The sequence below is a fragment of the Lontra canadensis genome, unplaced genomic scaffold, assembly GCF_010015895.1.
Source record: "Lontra canadensis isolate GAN:19392208 unplaced genomic scaffold, GSC_riverotter_1.0 scaffold23, whole genome shotgun sequence".
NCBI classification, from domain to species: Eukaryota; Metazoa; Chordata; class Mammalia; order Carnivora; family Mustelidae; genus Lontra; species Lontra canadensis.
The window spans coordinates 9,158,189-9,185,016 of record NW_022631017.1 but is presented as its reverse complement, the minus strand read 5'-3'; the positions used below and the strand labels follow the sequence as shown (position 1 = coordinate 9,185,016).

The following is a 26,828-nucleotide window of genomic DNA, read 5'->3' as shown; positions in this document are numbered from 1 at the left end:
GGTGCTTATCAGGATGCCATGGGGGGAGGAAAGCGCCCCAATTTATAATAATATTTGTCAATTTCTGTGATGTAACTAGTCCCACAAGGCTGGTTTCAAGCTGCCGGTGTGATGTTACTGCATGTGGAATTAGGAAGAGGTGCACAGTAGTGCCCCCTAAGGACAGTATTTCCATGATATAGACACAGTGGCAGCAAATAACCCCAAGGGCAGAAATAATAGTGAAATGTAATAAATAACAGATGGTCACTAACTTACCATGGTTCAATTTAGGACTTTTTGGCTCTCAGATGGTGCAAAAGTGATGGCCATTTAGGAGGAACACTACTTTGAATTTTGAGTTTTGATTTTTCCCCGGGCTAGCGAGAGAAAGCATGATGGGCAGGCTTTTGTGATGCCAGGCCATGGCAGGGGGGCCCCAGCTCCTAGACTACCCTGTAAACACCTGGTAAGCTTGCAACCACCCTGTGCCAAGACACCCATTCTGCTTTTCATTTTCAGGACAGAATTCAATCCATTCCAGGAGCTACTCAACACTCTATTATAAAATGGGCTTTGGGTCAGATGATTTTGCCCAATTGTAGGCTAATGTAGGTGTTGTAAGCACATGTAAAGCAGGCTAGGCTAAGCTACATGTTTTGTAGATGAGGTATATTAAGCGCATTTCAACTTAATGATATTTTCAACAGATGATGGGGTTATCAGGATGCAACCCCTCTGTAAGTTGAGGAAGATCTGTAATTAGGAGGTGAGACATTTTGAGTATTTGTTGCCTTTTGTTTTTTAATAGAACTTAGTTGTAAGTTTCTATAATTTAATTTTTTAAATGATTTTTAAAATTTATTTGAGAGAGAGAGAGAGAAAGCACGCGTGCAGGTGCAGGATGCAGGGAGGGGGAGAGGGAGAGAGAGAGAGAGAATCTTAAGCAGACTCCCCGCTGAGTGCGGAGCCCTACACAGGGTCGATCCCAGGACCCTGAGATCATGACCCGAGCTGAAATGAAGAATTGGATGCTTAACTGACTAAGCCACCTAGAAGTCCCTCTCTAATTTAATTTTTAACAACAGTTGTGTCTTATCATGGCTCCCCAAATTGCTGAAATGGTGACGGTTGCTCCTCCGATGGGTGTGGAGCTGGCTCCAGCACATCACTGGTCGACAGCCTCTTACACGTGGCGTTTCTCATGCTACCATGAAATCTGCACTCCTCCGAGATACGAGATTGCCTTCACACACGTCTTCCTGGGCATACATCCCCTCATCCATACACAGATCTATTCTGACACAAAATATGTGAGGAAACCTCTTCTGCTCAGCCTTGCTCATTACCTCCTCCATTCTTCCCCCCAGAACAACCAACCAAACTGACCTACACTTTCATGGAAACCTCAGAGCATGGAGGCAAAAGAAAGAAACAATACTGAAAGGGAATACTTAAAATGGAGGGAAAGTAGAGAGAAGGAGACAAAGGAAAGAGAACAGAGGGCAGGGAGGGAAAGGGCAGATGTCATGCCTGCCCTGTTCCTCTGCTGGAAACCCCGACTACGGAACACCAGGACATATGGAACATCAAGTACACTGAGCTGCTTTGTGTCTCACTGGAGCCCTGGTTCCCAGCCCTCAGCCCCAATGTGGGCCTGAGGGGCGAGGGTGAAGGCAGGAAATGGCTCTAGAAACAATCTGTTGCAGTGAGAGGTTTCTCCCTATGAGAAGAACTCTGAAATGTGGTCGCCAGGGAACCCATGAGCGCTGGCAGTTCCAAAGCTCTGTCAGACAAGCTCCTGAGAAGTGTGGACTGAAAACATGGCATTTAAGCTCAAAATGGCAGCTGGGAGATGTTAACACTTCTTTTCTAATTGGGATAGTATGCTTTTAAAATAAATAGGTATTTCAAATGCTCTTAATTATACTTCCATCCAGAGTGTTTTCCATTTGAAGTCTGCTGATTACTTCAGGCAAAGCTGGGCCCTGTTGAACCTGACACCTGCTGTAATTCAAGAGAAGGCTCCCAGACAGAGGAGCAAGAGGAATTGCAGAGAAGACATGCAGCCATTTTCCACGGGCCCAGGACTGTCTGGGATTGGGGTGGGGAGGCGGTCAGAGAGGATGGAACATCTCTTGCTCTGAAAGCCCCAGGAACTGACCGGTGTTTTCCAGTTGTTGTTTCTAGTCACGCAGCATCATGAAGACTGGAGAAGAGGCCACATGGCAACCCTCAGATACAGGGTCTAAAGGCAATCCTTAGGGATGCCGCCCCACCCAGTGACTTACTGGTGAGGCCCAAGGGTCACCTTGGCACAGCTTCCCAACAGAGGTCCTTAAGACCTTCCCTAGCCCAGCCCTATGAGCTGGGGCCCCGGGGGAGTCCTGGCTGCTTCCTGAGAAGCAGTCAGGAGCATCTCAGCTCTGACTCCCCACCTGCATCTCTGGCCATGGGAGGGCCAACCTGGTATGTTGACCTGAACTTTCAGCGCCAGGGTCAATGGTGGGAAGCTCAAGTTCTGGTCAGTGTGCCTCAGGATTCCTTCTTCTTTGTTTCTGATGCAACCAGTGGCTATGTGACTTGTTCATTATTATTACTGAAACTAAACAACCCACCTTCCTAATAATCCAAATTACTGTAGTTCAGTAGGTCATCTCTCTGACTCTGGGGCTCTCCTCCATCTCCCCTCTAGAGGTCCTGGGTGTTGGAATTCTCTAACTTCAGGAGGTTCCAGGGGCCAGGCCATCTCAAGGGAACCCTGTGTTTGGAATACATGAATTGCTTATTTAATCAGAGCACTCTAAGCAATTGGTCCCAGGTCAGCTGGAAAGGAAACAAGGTGGTCGTGCCCCAAATACTTGCTCCACCAGCCTTTCCGGGAGCTGAACTCTCCCCCCAGGTGACTTCCTTGGGTCCCATATCAAAAGCGGGGGATTTTCTGCAGCTGTCCACTGCTTGAAAGGTGCCAAGTTCCTCTTAGAATATCATTGTTTTGGTTAGTGTTTGCGTTATTAATGTATTAAGTGAGCCCATCATTGTTGGCAGTGAAGAGCATGGGGGCTGAGAGCACCAGGTGTGTACTCAGAGACCTGGGTTCACATCATAGTTTCAATGATTTCTAGCTATGTGACCCTGGGCAAGTCATTGAATCACCTGCATCCCAAAAAATGCACTACTTCTAAGGACAGTTGCAAGGCAGAAAGGAGGCCATGCATATACACAGCCGTGCCCGGGGTGGTTCAGAAAACAGTCGCTGTCTTCATCACCCATGGTTACTGTTAGGATTAGTTAGTAGCAGCTCTGGAAAGCTCAGAGTAGAGCCCTGAGTCACTGGGACCTAGGGGTGAACTTAAGTTGGGGTGTGGGGTGGAAAGGTCAGGAGGATGAGGCAGCAGCTGGGAAGGCGGGGTGCCAGGCTGGAGAGCTGGGAGCAAGCACGCAGGATGGGGGTAACTAGTCCCAGAGAGGAGAGGCATCCAGAGGAAGCTTCACTGACAGCAAACCTTGCTTTCCTTAACCTTCTTGAGGGTTCTAGATGGATTTCTTTTTTTAATTAATTATTTTTATTAACATATAATGTATTTCCTTTACTGTGCAGAAGCTTTTGATCTTGATGAAGCGAAGTTCATTTTCACTTTTGTTTCCTTTGCCTTTGGAGACATATCTTGAAAGAAGTTGCTGTGGATGATATCAAAGAGGTTACTGCCTATGTTTTCCTCTAGGATTCTGATGGATTCCTGTCTCACGTTGAGGTCTTTTATCCATTTTGAGTTTATCTTTGTGTACAGTGTAAGAGAATGGTCGAGTTTCATTCTTCTACATATAGTTGTCCAGTTTTCCCAGCACCAGTTTTTGAAGAGACTGTTTTTTTTCCACTGTATATTTTTTCCTGCTTTGTCGAAAGGAAACAATCAACAAAACAAAGAGGAACCCACGGAATGGGAGAAGGTATTTGCAAATGACAGAAGATATTTGCAAATGATATTTGCAATTGACAGATATTTGCAAATGACAGACAAAAGGTTGATATCCAGGATTATAAAGAACTCCTCAAACTCAACACACACAAAACAATCATATAAAAAAATGGGCAGAAGATATGAACAGACACTTCTCCAATGAAGACATACAAATGGCTATCAGACACATGAAAAAATGTTCATCATCACTAGCCATCAGGGAGATTCAAATTAAAACCACATTGACATACCACCTTACACCAGTTAGAATGGCCAAAATTAGCAAGACAGGAAACAACATGTGTTGGAGAGGATGTGGAGAAAGGGGAACCCTCTTACACTGTTGGTGGGAATGCAAGTTGGTGCAACCTCTTTGGAGAACAGTGTGGAGATTCCTCAAGAAATTAAAAATAGAGCTTCCCTATGACCCTGCAATTGCACTACTGGGTATTTACCCCAAAGATACAGATGGAGTGAAAAGAAGGGCCATGTGTACAGTAGCAATGGCCACGGTCGCCAAACTGTGGAAAGAACCAAGATGCCCTTCAATGTACGAATGGATAAGGAAGATGTGATCCATATACACTATGGAGTATTATGCCTCCCATCAGAAAGGATGAATACCCAACTTTTGTAGCAACATGGATGGGACTGGAAGAGATTATGCTGAGTGAAATAAGTCAAGCAGAGAGGGTCAATTATCATATGGTTTCACTGATTTGTGGAGCATAACAAATAGCATGGAGGACAAGGGGAGTTAGAGAGGAGAAGGGAGTTGACGGAAATTGGAAGGGGAGGTGAACAATGAGAGACTATGGATTCTGAAAAAGAACCTGAGGGGTTTTGAAGGGGCGGGGGGTGGGAGGTTGGGGGAACCAGGTGGTGGGTATTAGGGAGGGCATGGATTGCATGGAGCACTGGGAGTGGTGCAAAAACAATGAATACTGTTATGCTGAAAAGAAATAAAAAATTAAAAAAAAAGAAACATTACCACATTCATAAAAGAAAAAAAATTATATGCTAAGAAGTTATTCACATTATTAAATATTGTGGTACAAAATAAAATGATTTTGTAATAATAAAAAAAATATAATGTATTATTTGCCCCAGGGGTACAGGTCTGTGAATCATCAGGCTTACACATTTCACAGCACTCACCATATCACATACCCTCCCCAATGTCTATAACCCAACCACCCTATCCCTAGTCTACTCCCTCCAGCAACCCTCAGTCTATTTTGTGAGATTAAGACTCTCTTATGGTTTGTCTCCCTCTTGATCCTATCTTGTTTCATTCTTTCCTTCCCTACCTCCCAAACCCCTCACCCTGCCTCTCAAATTCCTCATAGCAGGGAGATCATATGATAATTGCCTTTTTCTGATTGACTTATTTTGCTTAGCATAATACCCTCCAGTTCTATCTATGTCATTGCAAATGACAAGACTTCATTTCTTTTGATGGCTGAATAGTATTCCACTGTATATTTATATACCACATCTTATTTATCCATTCTAGATGGATTATTTTTTAGCTAGGTTTCCAAGACCACACAGCTTGTCTTACCTTCACCTTTTTCCCTCAGACTTCACTTTGTACCTACCTAGAGCTACCTGCTGCATATGTCGCTGGGTGATTTCTTCCTTCAGGTGACCTGTCAAATACACAAAGGAAAACCATTAGTGAGTTTCCTGCAGGTTGGAGGAAGACTTTACCTCCAAAGCATGTAAGCAAAAAAACAAAAACAAAAACCAAACCAAACCAAAACCATCCAAACAAACAAACAAAAAACCCAAAACAAACAAACAAACAAACAAGGTAGAGTAAGGAAGATAAAAGTGGGCATAGTTTCCAAGAAGAGCCCTCCATGCACTGGATGGTGTTGGAAGAACAGGCTGGCATGCTGGCTTCTTGGCACATCGATGCAAATACACATTTCACTTTTGGGTTCAATTCATCTTTGGGTTCAGTTACCATAGGCTGTCACTCGCAACATTTGTTGGGGCCCTAGTCTCCTCAGTAGTTCTATCTGTCTATTATTAATGAAAGGGGTGGCAGGATTGGATCCTATAATAATGTACAGGGCCATTTTTAAATCTACTTTTTTCTTTTAAGCTGTTTGAAACTGTGTCAAGGAATAAAGATGATGGTTTTAGATAACCTTAATATGAACACAGTAGCTGATCATTTACTATGAAACATATATTATTCTAGGTTGCATTAATAAAGGTATAGTGTGTAGTTGAAGGGAGGTGAAGGTGGTAGACCCTGCATATACTCTGTCGTGGTCAGACCACAGTTGGCATTTGTTCTGGGAGTTTACTCTTCATAAGGAATACTAGTCAAATAGAAAATATTTATAGAAAATGGTTAGGGGTCTAAAACCATGCTATACAAGAAATATTTGAGGTAATTTGAGATGTTCAGATGGAGAAGGAAAGACTTGGAGGGAGAAGAGTCTCAGAGATAATGGCTCTCTTTAAAAATCTGAATGTTGTTGGGGTGTCTAGGTGGCTCAGTCAGTTAAGCATCTGCCTTTGGCACAGGTTACTTTCCAGGGTCCTGGGATTGAGCCCCACACCAGGCTCCCTGCTCAGTGTGGAGTCTTCTTTTCCTTCTCCCTCTGCCTTCCCCCCATAGTCATGATTTCTCTCTCTCTTTCCTAAATAAATAAAATCTTAAAAAAAAATCCAAACCTTGTCATCTGGATGAGAGAAGAGATTTATCTTTGTCCCACTGCTGAGGGCAGAAGTCAAGTTGAATAAAGACAAAGTAGGGGCTCCATATGAGGAAGAAACAATTCACAACGAACGCTGTCTCCACATGGATTGAGTTGTCTCTAACCGGACTACATTTCCTGGCAGAGCAGCGAGGGCCTTCCTGACAATGTTCAAGCACAGGCTGGGGAACAGTTTGTGGGGTGTGAGAGCAAGAACCCCTGCCCTGGGGAGGACTTGGGGTGAAGTGGCCTTCAGGGTTCCTCCATCTCTATGATACGGCTATGATTTCCTGCTGGACGGTGGAGTGAAGCATCTTCCCCCACCGGGGTTTGTTCATATCCAAGGGCTCAGAAGACTTGTTAAAATGTCAGTGCTGTCTGCATCACATGTCCCATTTGGGAGATGTGATCAGGCCCCTGGGGACCCTGAGAAAGCCTGGGAATTTCACTGCTCCCTGGTCTAATGTATTCATTTCTTCACATGAGGTACATTCGACACCTCAAAGGTGATGACTGAACTGAGTTTTCAAAAGATTAGTAGACAATGAAGCAGTCACAGAAGACCCCATCACTCACAGAAAGTTTCTAGAATACTATGACTGGGAGGCATGGCAGAAGTCATTCACTTTAAGGTCTCACTCAATTCAGGAGTCCCTGCTACTTGTATGACTTGTATGTGTCCAGGCTGTTCCACTGATTAAACTGTATATAAGGAGTTATTGATATGATATTGACACCTGCTCCCCTGTAACTTCCGGATTTGGACCTGGTTGGTTCTCTGGAATAGCACAGAAGAAGGATCCTCTCTCATTGGCAGTGAGGGTCTGAGGATGCCATGATTTCTTCACTTGGACTTGTCCTCTCTGGGTTAAATGTCACCTGTCCCTTCAGCTCCTGCCAGAGTGCAAGTCTGTGCCTTGCCTTTCATGTGTCCCCACTGGAGAGGACTGTGAAGAGAGGAATCCAGGAATTGGGCATAAGCAGTATTGTACCCTAATTCGAAGTGGGGGAGAGTAAGAATTTAGGGAATGTATTGGAGGGGGGGTGGAGCAGTGGCAATCTGGCCCATGGGTGAGAATTGGACCAGTCTGACGCCAACAGGAAAATGATGGGATCTTGTTCTCACTCTCAGCAATATGACCTTCATTGTCTACATCAGTAAAGGGAAGAAGATGGGGGTCCAGGGGTGGTGCTGGGCTGAGATTCCAGTCTATGTCCAACACCACTGAACTGAATTGTAAAGAAGCATAGCACATGCATTTTTCAAATAAAAGGAGGTAGTGCTGTGACAAATGCAACACACCATTTAGACACAGCCCTTGATGGAGAGTAGGTCATTAAGGGCTTTCTTATGCCCACAGCAGGAACAGCCAATGCCGCTGTGGTGCCTGGCCTGGGTCCTGGGTATCTGGCATAGGCACCTTCCACCACGAGCCTCTTCTGTGCCTGGCTACCTCCTTCCTGCTGACACTGGATGGGGACTTGCTCCTTCGGAGGACACACTGGGCTGCATTCCTCCTTGAGAAACTATCTCCCTGACATACTCCCGACAGCTTGTCCCCTGACCATGGGCCTCCCCAGCAGTAGGTCTCCCCAACTACGTAGCTCCCATGCTCATGCCTCACCCCTGAAGGTACTCAGTCTCGTATGGCATGATTTCCCCTGCTCCCAGCAGAATGATCCACTGGACTCCCTTCTCCAAATCCCGGGGAAGCAGGGTTAGAGATTCTCTGGGCGGACCCCAGCCTGGGAAGAGCTGCTCCTGTAAGTAAACAGTGGGATTTGCCCCCAGGACTGCTGGTTCTATAAACTCCGCAAACAGAAATATCTATTCCCAGAACAATGAGACGGGATGGGTGGGTCTTTATAATGCTTTATAATGCCCCTATTGAGAAAGGTAGGTTTAAATTGTGTGCATGGATGTTCAATTTGGGTGACTCGGACAACATTGCCCTCCACATGGCGATCTTTGTTTCTGAGATGTTCCCAAACAAGCATCTAAAAATAGCCTTAGAGCTGATACCTAATTTCATTTTCTACCAGAGCCATTCTTCATGTGAAGATAACAGTCTCTGTAATCGGCTGGATCTTGCAGTTCTACAGGTTTTGGCAAAAGAAGGAGGGGGGAAAGCAGAATTCACTCAGCATGCGGCTTGCTGTCATTAGCATGGTGATAAATTTGCTGGTTTTGGCCGGGGTTCCTGGACACATCTCCATCCTGAGGTATGGAAAAGAGATGAAACGGAAACAGAGAACTCCCAGCCTGAGGCAGGACATGGTCAGGGAGGGAAGCTGGGGCGCGGGGGGAGGCTCGGCTCGTAGGCAAATGGTGGCCATTAGTAGTTTTGTCTACAGTACCTTACAACAGCGCATGCCAGAAACACCTTCTCTCCCTTTCTGATTCACTGATTGCTGGAGTTAGGGTGTTAGCAGGGGGTGAAGGGGTACTTGGAACATGCAATCACCCATGGGGAGCACCAGTGGAGATGCCGTAACCGCCACATGTGGGGTAGCGTGGTTTAGCGATTTTCTGTACCAAGTAGTTCATATGAAAAGTATTATCATCATCGTGAAGAAGCAACACTTATTATTATTATTATTATTTTTTACAATGATAGTCTTTTGGATACAACAGTTTTCCTTACACTTCACATTTTATTTTGCATGCCTGGTAGTTTGAAGTTGGTCACCAAGGGAAAGCTGCTTGAGTGGGATCTGGAGCAAGCCCTTCACTTTGACCCCCACCCAGAATAGGTCCCTCAGGCAGGATGCTTGCGCAATTTGTGTGATGTGGTGCCTTATTGAGGATGCTGACGTCACTACCAGGCAGTAAATATTTCTCGTTCATGAACTATATGTTAAGCACCATGTTTTAAGTGCTGTGGAATAAATAGACTAGTTAAGAAGTCTCTTCTAGTTTGAGAAAGTTAACCTGATACAGGGGACCACAAACAGGGCGCCTGCATGTTCTTCCTGTTAAAAGCTGGACCCCTGGCGGACCTTGCTCTTCCTTCCTGGACGTCTGTGTTCCTGCTGAGCCTGGGTTTGGCTCTTCAACACAGCACTTTGGGCAGCTATATCTGATTGCTGGGAGTTGGCACTGAGATGAAGCAAACTTCTTTGCCATTTTGGTTAAGCTAGAAGATAATTACAAACTTGTAGGTCTACAGATTTTAAGTTCAAATCTCAACTCTGTGACTTCTACTAAGGTACATTACTTAACGTCTCTGAGCCTCCATCTTACCGCTTGAAAAATGGGTCATAGTAAAATAACTGGGATAATATCTGTTTTACCATCTCTCAAGACATTTGGGAGGATAATGGATAATGTGTCAGCATATGTGACACACCAGACTAGTTTTAGGCATGAAGGCACTTTCAGATATATGGAAAAGTTATTACAGTCACAAGATGACTGGCCTGAAGGACGAGTGGTTAAATGTCAAATCAATGGTAAACCTGAGTTTAGAGGAGGAAAGGTAGATTAGCGGCATTAGGAAAGGCATCATCACTCATGGTGAGCCCTGGGTGGATTGTGAAGGGATCAGAGGTGTTAAGGTGAGGGTGGGGAAGGCATGGCAGTCAATGACAATGGTGGGGGCCACAATGGTGGATAAGGCCAGGCATACACTGGTTTGGGGTGGAGGTTGGAAGGGAGGGCTTGAATGGAGGAGTAGGGCTGGGGGGAGACTAAGTTCAGGGTCCAGGGTCATTCCTAAAGGGTCTGGACCCCAGTGAAAATCTGTTCTTCTATTTGACTCTACTACTACAGCAATTCAGTAAATCAAATTAAACTTCAGTAGCAGGATTGGGGTGTGGGGAGAGGACACAGAATTGTGTTGCCTGCCTGAGGGGCCTCTTTGAAAGGAAAGTCTACTTAGTGGGTATGAACTCAGAGTGTGGATTATAGCTGTGACGTGGGATGCCAGTTTCTTTGTATTCTAACACAGAGGACTGTGATTACCAAAAGGTTAGACTCCCCAAAGACCATTTGTAAGGCTATTTGTAAAATGATTGGGCCCAGCATAAATTATGTGTGTAATGCTTAGATGAATTTCCAACAAACAGGAGTATGCAAATCCTTTGAAGTCTTAAAATCAGGCACATTCATCTCCTCCTTGCTACTCTTTCATCAGGTTGTACCTAAACTTGTTTGGATAATTTGAAAATTGATTGAGGCAGGACCCACCTCTTCCCACCACAGCAATGGTGAATAAAATAAAACAAGAGAATATTAAGGAGACTTTGCTAGATTAGCTTTCAAGACAGATTTCTGAAGATTTGAAGTGGGACAGAAATGAAGAATGGTTGGAGGAGCCCACGCTTTCGGCTGGCAGGGCTCCAGGTCCAGAAGCAAGAAGGTGACTAAAAGTGCATCCTGCAAGCAAGACACATCTGAAGCGGCAGGGTGGGGTGAGAGTCCCCTGCCACCCAACCTGTGACTGAAGGGGGACTGAGGAAAAAACGTGCTGCTAGATGTTGCCTAGGGCTATGGTTCACAACCCACTGCAAGCCCAAGGAGGAAGAAGGGTACACCTACAGCTACCCTCAGTTGCCCACCAAGCTGCCCACTGATAGTCTGTCCAGGTGGGCCACATCCTAACATCGCCAAGGAGCAGTCACTCCCAATTGTCTTCCTGATGGGGGGTGTGGAGGGCCTGTCAGATAGAGAGGGATGAGAAAAAATGGACAGAGGGAAAGAGAGAGAAATAAAATGGGTTTCATTAAAAATGGACCTGGCCACAAAAATGCCAAAATGTATGAATAAATCTAATGCTAAAAAAAAGATAGTAAAATTAATAGCTGGAACATGAATTCATTAGAGATGAAAGTAATTTTCTGGATAGACAGCTACAGACACTTATTGATGCAGACTCACAAAGGGTTGAATTAGTCTTATTCTTTAGTTAACAGCACATTATCCTTGTCAGTATGGATAAAGCCCTGCATGTGCGTGTGTGTGTGTGTGTGTGTGTGTGTGTGTGTGAGAGAGAGAGAGAGAGAGAGAGAGAATATGTATATGTGTTTATCCCCATGCCTTATGCCCCATCTCCAATTCCCTTTCTGTTATGCTTCTAATAGGCGGCCATTCTGATTGGTTTGATACATACTCTTTTATCACATATATTCTTACAATTTGTGTTAAAGTTTTCTGTGAAGTTTTTAAGCTATGAAAGAAATACTGAGCTACAGATCTATTGTGTTTCCCATTTACTTGCTAGCACTGTGTTTTTGACAACTACCCATTTTGCTCCATGCGCATCTAGTCCTTGGTTTCTAACTATTGCATACATTGCATAGTGCATTTTACTTCCCTTCCCTGAGGGTAGGACAACTGGATTGCTTCCCACTTCTACTAACACCAGCAGTGCTGTGATGGCCATGCTGGAACATGAAGTCTTATAGGTCTGAGAGAGAAGCCTCTGCTGGGTCTCAGCAGATCCGTGTTAATTGGAGGTGCTGCCTCCATAATGATCGTACCACTCTAGGCTCCTGAGACAGACTTCAAAGTAAGTATGATGAGAATACTCAAAGAGATTAATGACAGCTTATGTTTTCTTTGAAAAGAATAAGAAATCATAGAACAAATAGGTATGAATAAGAATGAAACCAGAATAATAGGCGGATAGGAGAGATGTTTTGAAATGAAAAATAGAGTCATTGACACAACCACCAAGAACAATAGAGAGAATAAGGGAATAAACCCCAGACTGGACATAGCTTTTAAAAATACATTTATTTATTTATTTTTTTAGCGCACTAGTCAGGGGAGGGACAGAGGGTGAGGTGGGGGTAGAATCTCAAACAGGCCCCATGCTGAGCATGGAGCCCAAGGCAGGGGGGGGGGTTCACCTCACAACCCTGAGATCATGATCTCAGCCAAAACTAGGAGTTGGCTGCTTAACCAACTGAGCCACCCAGGCACCCCCAGACTGGATGTATTTTAAAGGTGAATTAGTTATTGGAAACATAATCTGGAAAAATTCACCCCACACCTACCCCAAACATGGAACAGAGGACAAAACAGAAAATGGGAAAAGACAGAAGTTTCAGAGGGGAGACTGAGAGGCCTCTTTATGTGTCTGACAAGAGCTCTAGAAGAAGGTGGGGGGCATCTGGGTGGCTCAGTCAGTTAAACATCTGCCTTCAGCTCAGGTCATGATCTTGGGGTCCTAGGATTGAGGCCAGAGTCAGGCTTCCCTGCTCAGTGGGGAGTTTGCTTCTCCCTCTCCCTCCATCCCTCAATGTTCTCACTTGCTCTCTCTCAAATAACTAACTAACTAACTAACTAACTAACTAAATCTTAGGAAAAATAAGAGTTCTAGAAGAAAGGAAGTAGGCATGGTGAAGAAGCAGTACTGGAGGAGACAGCAGGTGTGCTTTTCCAGAACTGAAGAAAGATGGAAGCCATTGGGTTGTAAGTGTACTCTGAGCATGTAGTAGTGCAAGGACACACAGATCCACACCTGGACACATCACAGTGCCGCTGCAGACTGTCAGGGAAGCAGAGCCACTGTTCCCAGCTGCCAGGGGACCTGTAACAGAACTCTTTAGGCAGCAGCCCACATCTCAACCATGACAATGGGTGCTGGGCCAATGGAGGGAAGTAACTGTCAACCTGAATTTTATACCTAGTCCAACTTTCATTCATAGATGAGGGCACCATAAAGACATTTTCTGTCATAAGAGGACTGAGCATTTACCACCCACAGAGTACCGCTCCCCAGAAAGGGGTCAACTGAACAGCAACCAGGCATGGAGGTGCAGTATATGGACTCTGGAGCTAGGTGCCCTAGTTTGCAGACCAGCTGGGCTACACTCTGTGCACCATTGTGCAAGCTACTGAATGGCCCTGTGCCTCAGTTTCTCTTCTATGAAACAGGGTTAGTACCAATATCTGGTGTGAGGACTGAATTAGGTCACCTATGCAATGTCTTTAGGAGAGTGCTTGGGATATAAGAACCGAATAAGTGTAAAAAGTTATTATGATGATCAGCAAGAAGAAAAATTAACACAGAGAAATATGTAGGAAAAAGAAACAGTGATGAGCATAAAAAGAATAAGTAAGAATACTTAACTACTGACCATAAAAACCCTGTATGTGAGTGTGTGTGTGTGTGTGTGTGTGTGTGTGTGTGTGTGTATGAAAACTAAAACCTGAAGCCATAATAACAAGACAGAGATACGGTGAGGGGATGTTCAAGCTACAGCCCTGGAGGTGGATGGGTGGAGGGTATATTTGCAATAACTATAGGCATCGTTATAGTTACTTTTAAACTCTAGAAGAATAAATACATACTCTAACAACCAAATCAATAGAGGATCAGAAAAAAGATAGCAGGGAGGACTATAGGGAAGGAATGCCAAAATTTTAATGATTCAGTAGAGCAGGGAAAGAGAAAAATGAAGCAAAGAAGACAATGGGGGAAAAGGGTGGAAAAGATCCTGCATTTGATCAAACAATGGATATAGAACTCTGTGTGTGTGTGGCACATACACACATATATGGCCTTATTAACAAGGAGGCACTTTTATTTTTAATGAATTAATCAATTTTTAAGAGAGAGTGCACAAGGGGGCAGTGAGGCAGAGGGAGAGAGTAAATCTTAAGTAGGTTCTGCACTCAGCATGGAGCCTGACTCGGGGCTCAATCATGATCCTGAGATCATGACCTGAGCCGAAATCGAGGCAGGCACTCAAGGGGACACTCAACCCACTGAGACACCCAGGCGCCCCTGAGCATGGAGGTATCGTGAATGGGTCCCCATAAAGCTGTTACAATGAGTTACCCGAGTGTGGAGGATGAATTGGGTCAGAAAGGTGGAAGCCAAGAGAGATGAAAAAAAAAAACAAACAAACCGGTATGAATAATATTATGATTTATGTAGAAGTCTGTTTATTTGTATTTATAAAAAGAAATTAAAATTTAAAAAACCACTACAATTTACTTCCTTAAAAGGGAATGGGATGTTCCTCCAGCATGTTGACAATTGTTTCTGGGTACTGTCCACACAATGACACTCATCCGTCCTGTGTGCTGACTGAAAATGGTCACAGCCTGGGCTGCCAGGGCTGGGGGTGATGAGGAGTTCCAGCTTATCCTCAGAACTCTGTTCCAGGTTATCCTCAGAACACAGGACCATATGCAAGAAAGGTGAGATTGAAGGAGGATAATCAGAGGAAACCCAGAACAGCGGCAGCAACCCAAGGGATTTTGACAAGCTTAGGCTGGGGGAGGTCCCTGAGAAGCCTTCAACCCTCCCTGGGAGAGGGAGGACAGGTCCTTTCCTGGATTCCCCGAAGAAAAAGGTTCAGTGACAGGGCACCGAGTGGGAGACCAGGAATGGTCTAAATGCTGGGCAAATTATTTTAAGCCTTCTCATTCCAACATGACATTTCAATTTTCCAGATTCCAAGACTTTTCTTCCACTTGGTAACATTATTAAGTCACGGAGAGAGGGAAAAAAAAAAAAAAAGGCAGCTCATTCTTAATATCAGTAATTTCAAGAAAAACACATTGTAACCTGCCTTGATTTCCCCCCACCAGGATTTTCTCAAAAGCACCCCATCACCTTGGCCTTATCTTGCAGAGGAGGACATGCCCTGTAATTGATGAGCATTTCAGTTCAGGATGAAAACACCAGACCGCAGTCTGGGCTTCAACACAGCTCCTTTCTTATCAACAGGACAGTACATGATGATCACATTTTGGGGGAATGCTCTCATTTATAAAAAATGACCAAATTATACCATGTCTGGGAGACCTGATTCTTTTCCTGTGGGATATTCATTCTGGTTACCCACGTAATCATAATCATCATACGGGATTAGCACATTCCGTCTGAAGCTTAGGCATTTGGCTATTGTATCCACTTAATTAAGCTAAGGAGCTTACTGATATCACTATTCCAGGAGGTGATAATGTCCCATAAACATATTTGGAGAATTAAGTAAATAAGCACATTTGTTAAAAGCTCAAATAAATGTGCAAGTAGGTAAGCAGAAGGAAAATTTTCAGCTCAGCAACCAGCACGAATTGTTAGGTACTAAACATCTCAGGGAGCTGAGGGCTCGTGATTGTGTTGGCTTCCATTCAAAAGATGTTACTTTAGATGCTTGGAAGTTCTTATCTCAGCAAGGGAAAGATCTAACCAGCTTTCAAGACCTGCCCTGGAGGAGTAGCTATAGATCACAATCCTTCTTCCCATTTGAAGATGTGGCTCTGGTTGCCAAGGCTGCTATCTGGGGCAAGGGGAGGGTCCATGCAGCATGGCCTCTGACTTCCATCCCAAAGCTCCAGAGGTAGCCCAGGGGACACACACAGGGGACGCACTCAGGGGACTCTCCCAGAGGTACCTGGGCACATTCAAGCCTCCTCTGCTCCAGTGTGGGTGGGGCAGGTATATTCTACTTCTTAGTGCCCCCAGCCCACACAGGAGGCTAGTTTGTACAAGCCCCTCATTAACTGTGGATATAGGGAGCAGGGCTCATTTGGGGATATAAAGTAAAGCCCAGGCACTAAGGTGTTTGATTTGGTAGTATGTTTAGTTTTCAGATGAATTAAAACATGAAAACTTTTTATTATTATTTTTTTTACAAATGTAGGGACCCCCCATTCTAAACCTCTGCCTTCTGATCATTACTCACCCTCAAATTCACTATTACTTACATTAATAACTGGGTCTTTCATATTCTTTTATAAAGTCAAAGATGACTGATTTCTGTAATTGGAAGTAAACGACTTTTTAATAAGCTTGCTTGAAATGCTGGTGGTAACAGTCTTGTTTTCAGAGCCTGGGATGATTCCTACCCTCATCCTTTTATTTTATTTTTCTTCCAGAAAATAGCACCAGAAGTCTTCCTCTTTTTGTTTCTGTTATGGCTAAATATTCTCAAAGAGGAGAGGGGAAGAAAGAGAAAGGAAGAGACTTGCTGACCATCTTGCAGAGGATGCTTTACAGAAATGACATGGTTCAGGGAGAATATAGTTTTCCCTCCTTGAACTTGAGCTCTGCCTACATGAAATGCTCTATTTCTGTCGAGATTTCTATCCCAGGTGTGCATTTGGAGGATAAGTGGAGAAGAAGGAAACCAAGGGAGTTAGGACCAGAGAAAGGAGGAAAGCAGACAGCTAAACTGGAAGGGAGGTTTTGCGGAGAAGCTTTGGGAGAGATAAAGGAAGTTGAAGCGTAAAGTCCACCCAGCCTGAGAACTACCTTCTTCATTCATCAGAATGGGTGAGGAGGGGGACTGGGGAGTTGGGAGGGGTGTGAGCAGGATCCATGGCACACGTTTTGATGCTGTGTCTCTGAGGAGTACTGGTCCAAGTGATAACAGCAGGCAGGGAACACTCAGAAGAAAAACAGACACAGAGAAGGAATTGCCATAATATGCAAAGATAAAAATAACTTACAAGCTTCATGTTGAAACTTCTGGGGAGAGAGATCCTGAAAAAATGTCAGCGTATTAGGGAATGATAAGTGGAAGTTAAATATACACAACCCATTATGACAAGTTGAAGATGAATTAGATGCTCTTATATGCTCTTTGGTGTCTTGGTTTTACTGTTTTGCTTTGGTGAATGTACAAATACTGTAGGGCCTTTCGTCAGTTTACTTGCAGACTCCATCTTATTTTTCATGTAAAGGCTTACTCCTTAATTATGGCTTTTCTTATCACAGGGATGTTCTGGTCCCTCACAGCTGGGGATGGATGGACAACTGCACTCTACAAATCAGAAGACAAGACAGTGTATATCCCAGGGTCCAGCAATTGTTGGGAACTCTCATTTCATCAGAAGCTGTTTTCTGTTCAGCTAATGGAGTGTATTGGTCATTAGCTGCCCCAGGGGACTAACAGGGGCCAGGACAGCAGACCTTCATATTCTTTGAACTTGGGGAAGTTACAATTTTCAGAATTAGGAGCAGTTTCTGCCTCTTATGGGAGAGTCTAGATATCATCCTCAAGGCAAACAGTGCTGTTTGAGATAATCTAATCATTTAATGGACCATTTGAGGTCCCTACATATAAGGCTAAGCTCCACTATTCTTGGGGAAGCTCTAAAAATGGGATAAGCCAAATGCAGGTGTTTCAGGGTAAGAGTTAGGTGCTCTATGTTCAGAAACACAATGGATGTGTGTTTCTTTAGCAGAACTATGTGTCCGCACAGCTACAGAATTTTATCCCCCTCCTAAATCTCAGTGTAGGTTGTCATATGCCTTAGAAGTACTGTTTGTGCTTAGACCGTGTGATGGCTCATTTTATGGGCCAGCTTGGCTGAGGTATGCTGTCCAGATGTTTGGTCAAACACCAGTGTAGATGTTGCTTTTAGATATCAGCAGAGTTTGAATAAAGCAGACTACTCTCCATCGTGTAGATGGGTCTCATCCAAGGTTTAAGAGGAAAAAGACCGAGGTTCTCTGGGAAAGAAGTACTTCCAGAATGCCTTGGGACTTGAGTTGCAACAGCAACTCTTCCCCGGGTCTCCGGCCTACAGACTTAGCCTGCAGATTTGCACAGCCTCACAATCACATGAGTAAATTCCTTAAAATAAATCAGTGTTTCACCTCTCTCTCTCTCTCTACACACACACACACCTCTATTGGCTCTACCTCTCTAAAGAACTCTGACTAATACAGGTGGCGTGGGTGTGTGTTCTTGTCCAAGCACTTGCTTTAGCACTTTGGAAGCAGAAGACAGACCACGGTGGGATAAATGCCCAGGCCTATTCTGGTCCTCACCTTGCACATGAATGGTGTCTCTCATTTAGAAGCCAAACAGCGATCATAAAACCAGGGGAAAGACACAACTAGTGTTTAGTGAGTGGAATCTGGTCCTGTGCAGCCCACTGGGACTAGCCACTTGCTCATGTCCTTTAAGACTGAATAGCCCAGATGTGGGGAAAACAAAGTGCTATGAACTATTTGTCAGGGCTCTTAGTCAAGGCAATGATCTAGAGAGAGTGAGTATGTAAAGAGGCAGTTGGGCCTGGAGGCCAAAGAGCCCAGAGCCACTGGGTGACTGCCCTCTAAGAGCCCCACTTCTAGAAGGAGACGTTATCTCCTGTTCGCTACTCTCTGTTAGCCCAAGCTCTGGTAAGGTCTTATAAAAGTCTGCCTGACCTAGTCGAACGTGGTAGCCAAGGAAGCAGGGTCCCCAGGGCTGGAGCAGTGGCCTGCAGCGATGCTGGAGAGCAGGCCCAGCATATAGCAGCCCCTGCAGCGTGCAGAAAGGTGAAGAAGCCAGGGAAGACGAGCAATCCTGGGCATGTACCTGGGCATGAGCATTCAAGAGGGCATCCTTGGAGACCCTCTCAGGATCAGTCTGGGGACTTGTTTTGAGACAAGTGGACTAATTTTTAGCAAGAAAGCTTCAGAGACTTCAACCTTAATAATTTAGGAATAAAAAGGAGACACAGCCTTGTTGGGCCATCAGTGACTGGTGAGGCCAGGGGTACACGAGACTCACTGGGAGGGGTGTCCTCTGATGCTATCCCCTCTAGAAATGAGAATGGAAGGCTTATAAGGGCAGGTGAGATGTAAGAAGGCCATGTGAAAAGGACAGAGTCTTCCAGATATAGCTGGATGATTCCATTCCTAACAAGCGCCAATCCACACTCCCAGACTGCTGAAGAAATAAGATCTGGTTAAATTTGTTCTTTTTCACCCTTCTTAAAAATATCAGAAGCTTATATTTTGCAGATGGCTTTATGCTGGCCATGCTGGCCAGGCTTGGTGAGGTCCAAAACAAACACACCTGACCTACATTTGGTCAGCATTGGGAGGCCCAAGGAGGCCAAGGAATTAACAGAAGAATTCAAGGATTGTTCCTTATTCTGAAAGTCCTCAACTTGAAATAGCTCTTGCTCTGGAGGACTTGGGTGAATGTGTGGCAAGGAGAGGGGGCAGGGCTGTGGGAGAGAAACTTGTGAATCCATTCAGGTTCATATAAAAGGATTTTGATGCTGATCTGTCATTGGAAACAGATGTGACTCCTTCTTCACGGGGATGAATCTTTTTACTTCATAGTCAAGGGTATAATGAAGAGTGAATATGGGTGACATGCAATTTTTGGTGGGAACTTTGGTCTGGGCCTGAGGATATTGTCTACGGCAGACAATATGTTTGAGGTAATAATTTTCAGTACCCCAGAATCACAGAAATCTGTTTTCCGTAGAATGCATGTTAGCAGACTAATGTGAATGATCCTCTGTGGGTTGTTATTTTAACAATGAGGGGGCGTTTAGTGGAATTGGTGGGTTTTACCTGGATCTCAGGAACTCACCAACTATGCCAATACAACAGATGAATGATGGGTGAGTTAAGATCTTTCATGTACAGCAGGAAACAGCGAAGCATCTGGCTGGCAAACAGGCACCCTAATTTCCTAACAGTGTGATATTATCAATACTGACAGGACTTCTAGGAAGCTCTCAAGGAGGGGCCTGAGGCCTTCCTGCAGTTTCCCAATCCACTTCCGTGCTCCTCCATCCAGCCTGCATAACCCTGCTCACAGTTTTTTTTCTGTCTTACCTTGACCATTGGAGTTGTGGAGACCCCCTATCTTAACGTGGTATCTTCCAGGAGCAGACTCCAGGACTAGTAGCTTATTTGGAAAGTGAGCCTTGGACAAATGGATAAGAAAGAGGGGAAGTGAGACAGGGAGGGAGAGCAGTGAAGGGAGCAATAGGAGCCCAGCTGTCAAGTATGGGCAATGCAGCTCAATTGCACTGGGCGCCTCTGGGGGACCCATCTCCAAGTTGTCCCTCCTGGGTCCTGAGTGGGGCGGGGTGGGGGAGGTGTTAATACCCTGGCACTAGTCTACTCTAGATGTCTAGGGAGTGCTCTTAGGAAGACAGGAAGGTGCTAGCAGATGAGGCCATGCTAGTGTACACACATTGTACCCAAGGGCATATGGATTAGGCTCTGACAGCATCTGGTCTAGCCTTTATTTCTCCTTCTTTATCCTCCTTGGCTGAGAAAGACCAGTACCTCCTGCTGTTAGTACAGTTTCTTAACAAACAGAGCTAATTCTCTGGCAACCAAGCCAACCAATCCAGGAGTGACAGGTAAAAGAAATGAACTATTCTAGCCAGTCCATTGCCTGATTCCTTATAGGCCTGGCTAGTATTTTGGGAGCCAAGTTTATTTTCTGACCTGGCAGATAGGAATGCTGTAGCAGCCACTTGTTTTCTACTGACCAGATTTTAATAGAAACCAGATGTCCAGCCCCTTGGCTCCCATTTTGCATGCTGGGGGAGACAACTATCTCTCTTGCTGCTTGCTTCCCTTTTGGGGTGACACCTTGGAAATGAAGCTCTGGCAACAGAAGCTCCTTCACATTTTGGCTGGGAGATCAGCTTTCGCTACGTGCCATGGAAGGAAGGCAGTGATGTGCGGCTATGACAGTAGATGTCACTTTGACCAATCCTTGCAGAGGTGGACACTGGCAGGGGGCATGAAGGACCAAGCCATTTCAAGGACTCATCTCAGAACAATGTAAACAATGCATCCTCCTCAACCTGGGCCTGTTTCACTAACTCCATGCTGGGCCTGGTAGAAGCTGACAGCTATTTAGGAAGTCAGGGAAAGACATCCTTGGTCGTGGGGTGGGGGGTTGGGGGGCTGACTCAGTGAAATACTGTTCTGTGGGGAGAGACGTAAAAATAAGGGTTGTCTTTAAGTGGGACTGAGATAAAAAAAAAAAAAAATCTCCAGAGGCTTGTTTAAGAAACCCACAGAATTTGCTGGGTTGAGCATAGCAGGCGAAATTGTATTTTCAATGATTATCCCTGGTAAAATGTCTCCAACTATTTTACAGGACACTGATTTGTGGTGACCTGTCACTCGGCCAGCAAAGTAGGGCAGAGAAGCCCTCAGTGAGTGGTATAGCAGGGGCTCTACATCATGTCCATAGGGCTCAACCCTAGGAGTCTTCTTCTTTGTCCTACTTCTCAACCAGCTTATAAGTCCCCCCAGGCTAGGGCTCTTGGGATTTGTGTGCCCCACTCCCTGGCCCAACATGGCCTTGAACTTATTAGATGCACAGTAACTGTCAAGTAAATCAATCACGGGACGGAGAGTTTCGACCAATATTCCTGATCATAGAAGTCCTCCATTTCCTACTCTTTCACTTCTAATGCCAAACTGCCAATCTCAGGAAAAACTGTGGTAAGGGCTCTTACTGGGTTCAGCCTGAATAATTCACCACACATGTACCCTTTCTCTAGAAAGCACACTTTCTCTAGAAATTAAAAAAAAATTCTGTTCTCTACACAGAGTCATTTCAAGATTTTCGCTGAGGTGCATTGTTTGATATTGCCTCCTGCCTTCTTTCTTTGGTGGACTCACGGTTTAATTTTTATATTAAATTAACATACAGTAAAATTGACTTTTGTGTGTGTGTGTGTGTGTGTGTGTGCGTGCGCGCACGCGAGTGCGTGCTCCTGGACAGTCCTAAAGATTTAACACGTATATAGATTTGTATAACCACCATCACAATCAGGATTCCTCCAAGTTCTATTGCCCACCCCCAAAGCCCCTCTTCCTGCCCTGTTGGAGTCATGCCCTCCCCCATTCCTGCTCACCATCACTGTAGTTTTGCCTTTCTCAGAATGTCCTATAAATGGAATCAGAGACTGCACAGCATTACGAGACTGGCTTCTTTTACTCGGCACAATGTTTCTGAGGTTAACAAATGACAATGTAAATTATTATTTCTCTAGGTTAAATACTGGGTTGTATATGTCTATGTTTAACTTTATAGGAAACTGCCAATTGTTTTCCAAAGCATCTGTTTTGCATTTTGCATTTGCATTTTGCATTTTGCATCCTCACCAACAATACATGGGTTCTGGTTGCTCCATACCTTTGCTAGCATTTGGTATTGTTAGCTTAGAAAAAAAATTTCTTAAAGCTGTTTTAATAGGGGGTGTAGTGATATCTCAGCATTGTTTAATTACATTTCTCTAGTGGCCAATGATGTGGAACATCTTTGCATGTCCTCATTCACCATCCATACATCCTTTTAAGTGAAGTGTCTGTTTATCAGACACCCCTCCCAAGCCCTTCTTTTCCTTTTTTTTTTTTTTTTTTTTTTTAATAAGTGAGTTGTGGGGCTCTGGGGTGGCCCAGTCAGTTAAGTGTCGGCCTCTTGATTTTAGCTCAGGTCATGATCTCGGGATGGTGAGGTTGAGCCCAGAGTAAGGTTCTGTGGGCAGGGAGTCAGCTTCTCTCTCTCTCTCTCTCTCTCCCTCTGCCCCTACCCCCATTCTCTCTCTCTCTCAAGCAAACAAATAAACAAATCTTTAAAAATTTACTCATTTTCCAAGTATGACATTTGAAGGGTTTATATTATTTATTATATTCTGAATATAGGTCCTTTGTTAGATATGGTATTTGAAAATATTTTCTCCCAGCTTGTCTTTTCATGTTCTCAATAGCATCTCTCGTGGAGCAAAAGTTTTAATGATGATAACCACAGTTTAGCATCTTTTTCTCTTTTTGGACTGCACTTTCGGTATATCTAAGAACCCTAGTCATGAAGAGCTTCTCTAACATTTTCTTCCAAAATTTTGTTGTTTTACATTTTACATTTGGATCTTTAATCTATTCTGGCTTAATTTTTCTATGTGGTATAAGAACATAGTTTTGTTTTGCATCTGGATGTCCAATTGTACTAATACTGGTTGTCAAAAATGTGATTCTTCCCTCTTGCACTGCCACCTTTACTGAAAATCAATGGACCTTCAATGTGTGGGTCAGTTTTTGTATTTTGTAACCTGTCCCATTGATCTGCATGTTAATCTTTTTGCCAATGTCAAAATTGTCTTGATTACAGCAGCTTCTCAAAGTCTCAAACTTGGGTAGTGCAGCAATACTCTTATAAGATTGTTCTGGCTATTCTAATTCCATTGCCTTTTCATATAAATATTAGAATCACCTTCTTTGTAACTACAAACAGTTCGCTCAGATTTTTTTTAAATCATTTTTTAAAATTTATTTTCAGCATAACAGTATTCATTGTTTTTGTACCACACCCAGTGCTCCATGCAATCCATGCCCTCCCTAATGCCCACCACCTGGTTCCCCCAACCTCTCACCCCCCCACCTCTTCAAACCCTTCAGATTGTTTTTCAGAGTCCATAGTCTCTCATTGTTCACCTCCCCTTCCAATTTCCCCCAACTCCCTTCTCCTAACTCCCCATGTCCTCCATGCTATTTGTTATGCTCCACAAATAAGTGAAACCATATGATACTTGACTCTCTCTGCTTGACTTATTTCACTCAGCATAATCTCTTCCAGTCCCATCCATGTTGCTAAAAGTTGGGTATTCATCCTTTCTGATGGAGGCATAATACTCCATAGTGTATATGGACCATATCTTCCTTATCCATTCATCTGCTGAAGGGCGTCTTGGTTCTTTCCACAGTTTGGCAACCATGGCCATTGCTGCTATGAAATTTGGGGTACAGATGGCCCTTCTTTTCATTCCATCTGTATCTTTCGGATAAATACCCAGTAGTGCAACGGCAGGGTCATAGGGAAGCTCTATTTTTAATTTCTTGAGGAATCTCCACACTGTTCTCCAAAGTGGCTGCACCAACTTGCATTCCCACCAACAGTGCAAGAGGGTTCCCCTTTCTCCACATCCTCTCCAACACACGTTGTTTCCTGTCTTGCTAATTTTGGCCATTCTAACTGGTGTAAGGTGGTATGTCAATGTGGTTTTAATTTGAATCTCCCTGATGGCTAGTGATGGTGAACATTTTTTCATGTGTCCGATAGCCATTTGTATGTCTTCATTGGAGAAATGTCCTTTTTATCTTTGTAATTAATTCTGAGTAACTTCCTTGCTTCATATTTGATCTGAATTTAATATAGCCATGCAAGATTTCTTTTAAATAGTGTTTGCATGCTATATACATTTCCATCCTTTAATCTATCTCCTATTATATTTAAAATAGGGTTCTCGTAAATAGCATATGGTTGGATCTTTTTTAAAAATAGATATTGCCAATTTCTCCCTTTCAGTTGGTATATTCAGACTGTTTATATTCCATGTAACTACTGGCGTGTTTAGATTTAGGTATACCATTTTCTTGTTCTTTGTTTGTTCTTTCTGTTTTTCATTCTCTTTTCCCTTTCTTACCTAAGTTTAATCTGAGTGTTTTTGAATTCCATCTTAATTTATTGATTCAATGTTTGATTATATTTCTTTGAATACTTTTTTAAGTGACTGGTTAGGGGTCACAATATAGATACTTCATTTTTCAAAGTATACATAGAATTAATACTTTATCACTTTGAGTGGGATTTGTAGAAACCTTATCAACAGCAAGAAGCAGTGAATCTCTGGTATGCTAAGATTCTATACATATAAAAGGGGTGAGGCAGTGCAGTGACAAAACAAGCTGAAAAATGATGGATTAAACAAAACCATTGCATGGGGAGATTTCCCAGAGAGACTTTGAGTAAATTAGTGTACACTATGACTCTTTAATGGGGAGGGTAGACTATTTAGCATCTCTCAAGCCTTCTGATCAGAGAAGCCCTGGTTTATGGTTTTTCCCCAGGACTATACTTTACAGAGGGCTGCCTTCTATGTGGGTAGGTGCTCCATATTTTTTAAACTGAATTAACAAAGGATAAGTCTTACCCCTTTCATTTGATATTTGAGGGCAGCCTATTTCTCCTTGTTTTTTTCTTTTCCATATTAACTATTTTCTTTAGACTTTCTTCCTCTGTAATTATTACCATCCTTTCTTATCATTGCCTTATTAAGTCTTTCTGCCTTCCACACTGTAAAAACTGGGAAGGCAGTTTCATCACTTATCCCCATGAGCTCTCTCTTTTGGGTATGTTCATGAACAACCTTGAAGAATGGGGTGTCCAGAATGAACCTGCCATGTCAGAGGTGATCCAACCAAGACAACCCAATGGGTGACAATGTCACTACTGCCGTGTTTTGGACACTGACTTTCTCATCTGCCCAGGATCATTTGGCTTTGCTGGCAGCCATCACATGATCCTGCTGACTCACACAAAGCTAGCAGCCAATTGAGATCCCTGGCCCTTCTATATAGGGAGCTGGTTCTCCTGATACTTCTGATACTTCTCCCTACTTTTGCCATTTTCTTTTTGTTTGTTTGCGTGTTCAAAACAGCTTTATTGAGATGTAACTCACATAGCATAAAATTCACCCACTTGAAGTATATAACCCAATGGGTTTTGGTATATTCACAGTTGGGCAACTATTGCCACAATTAATTTTAGAACATGTCCATCATGACAAAGAAACACTGTACCCTTCAGTTATTACCTCTTAGTCCCCCCAGTCCCTCTGGACATAGGCCACCACTAATCTACTTTCTGTCTTTATAGCTTTGCCTATTTTGGGCATGTCATATAAATAGAATCATATGTGGTCTTTTGCGACTGGCATCTTTCACTGAGCGTAATGTTTTCCAGGCTCATCCATGTTGTAGCATGTATCAGTAACTCATGCCTTTTTGAATAATATTCCATTGCATGGCTGGAGCAGAATTTGTTTATATATTCATCAACTGATGGATATTTGGATTGTTTACTTTCAGCTATTGTGGAGAATGGTGCTATGAGCATTTGTGTACAGGTTTTTATGTGAACATATGTTTTCAATTCCTTTGGGTATATACCTGTGAATGGAATTTCTGGGTCTTGTGGTCACTCTATGTTTACCTTTTTGAGGAACTGCCAGACTGTTTTCCAAAGTGACTGCTTCATTTTTCGTTCCCACCAGCAGTGTACCAGAGTTCCAATTCCTCTACATCCTCTCTAACACTAGATGTTTTGGAGAAGAGCTGTTGTAAGAGGTGTGATGTGGTATTTCATTGTAGTTTTGATTTTCTTTTCCCTGATGACTAATGATGTTGAGTATCTTTTTATCTACCTATTGATCATTTGTACATCTTCTTTGAAGAGATGTTCATTCAAATCCATTGCCCATCTATTAACTGAGTTTTTGACTTTTTATTGCTGAGTTAAAGTATTCCTTTTACATTCAGGGTAACAGACCTTTCTCAGATATTTCATTTGCAAATATTTCTCCTATTTTTTACATTTTTTTTCCCTCTTTCTTGGTAGTATCCTTTCAAGCAAAAAAGTTTTGAATGCTGGTGAAGTCCAATTT

The 26,828-nt window shown here is 43.6% G+C and overlaps 1 protein-coding gene across 5 annotated transcripts in view; it reads right to left on the bottom strand.

The window, feature by feature from the left end:
* KIF6 (kinesin family member 6) overlaps positions 1-26,828 on the bottom strand; it is a 434,768-nt gene that overhangs the window by 38,693 nt on the left and 369,247 nt on the right. For all 5 annotated transcript variants that reach the window (XM_032862288.1, XM_032862289.1, XM_032862290.1 and 2 more), the window contains one exon: positions 5,543-5,593. In XM_032862288.1, the coding sequence (XP_032718179.1) occupies positions 5,543-5,593 (51 nt within the window). The remainder of the gene's footprint in view (positions 1-5,542; positions 5,594-26,828) is intronic.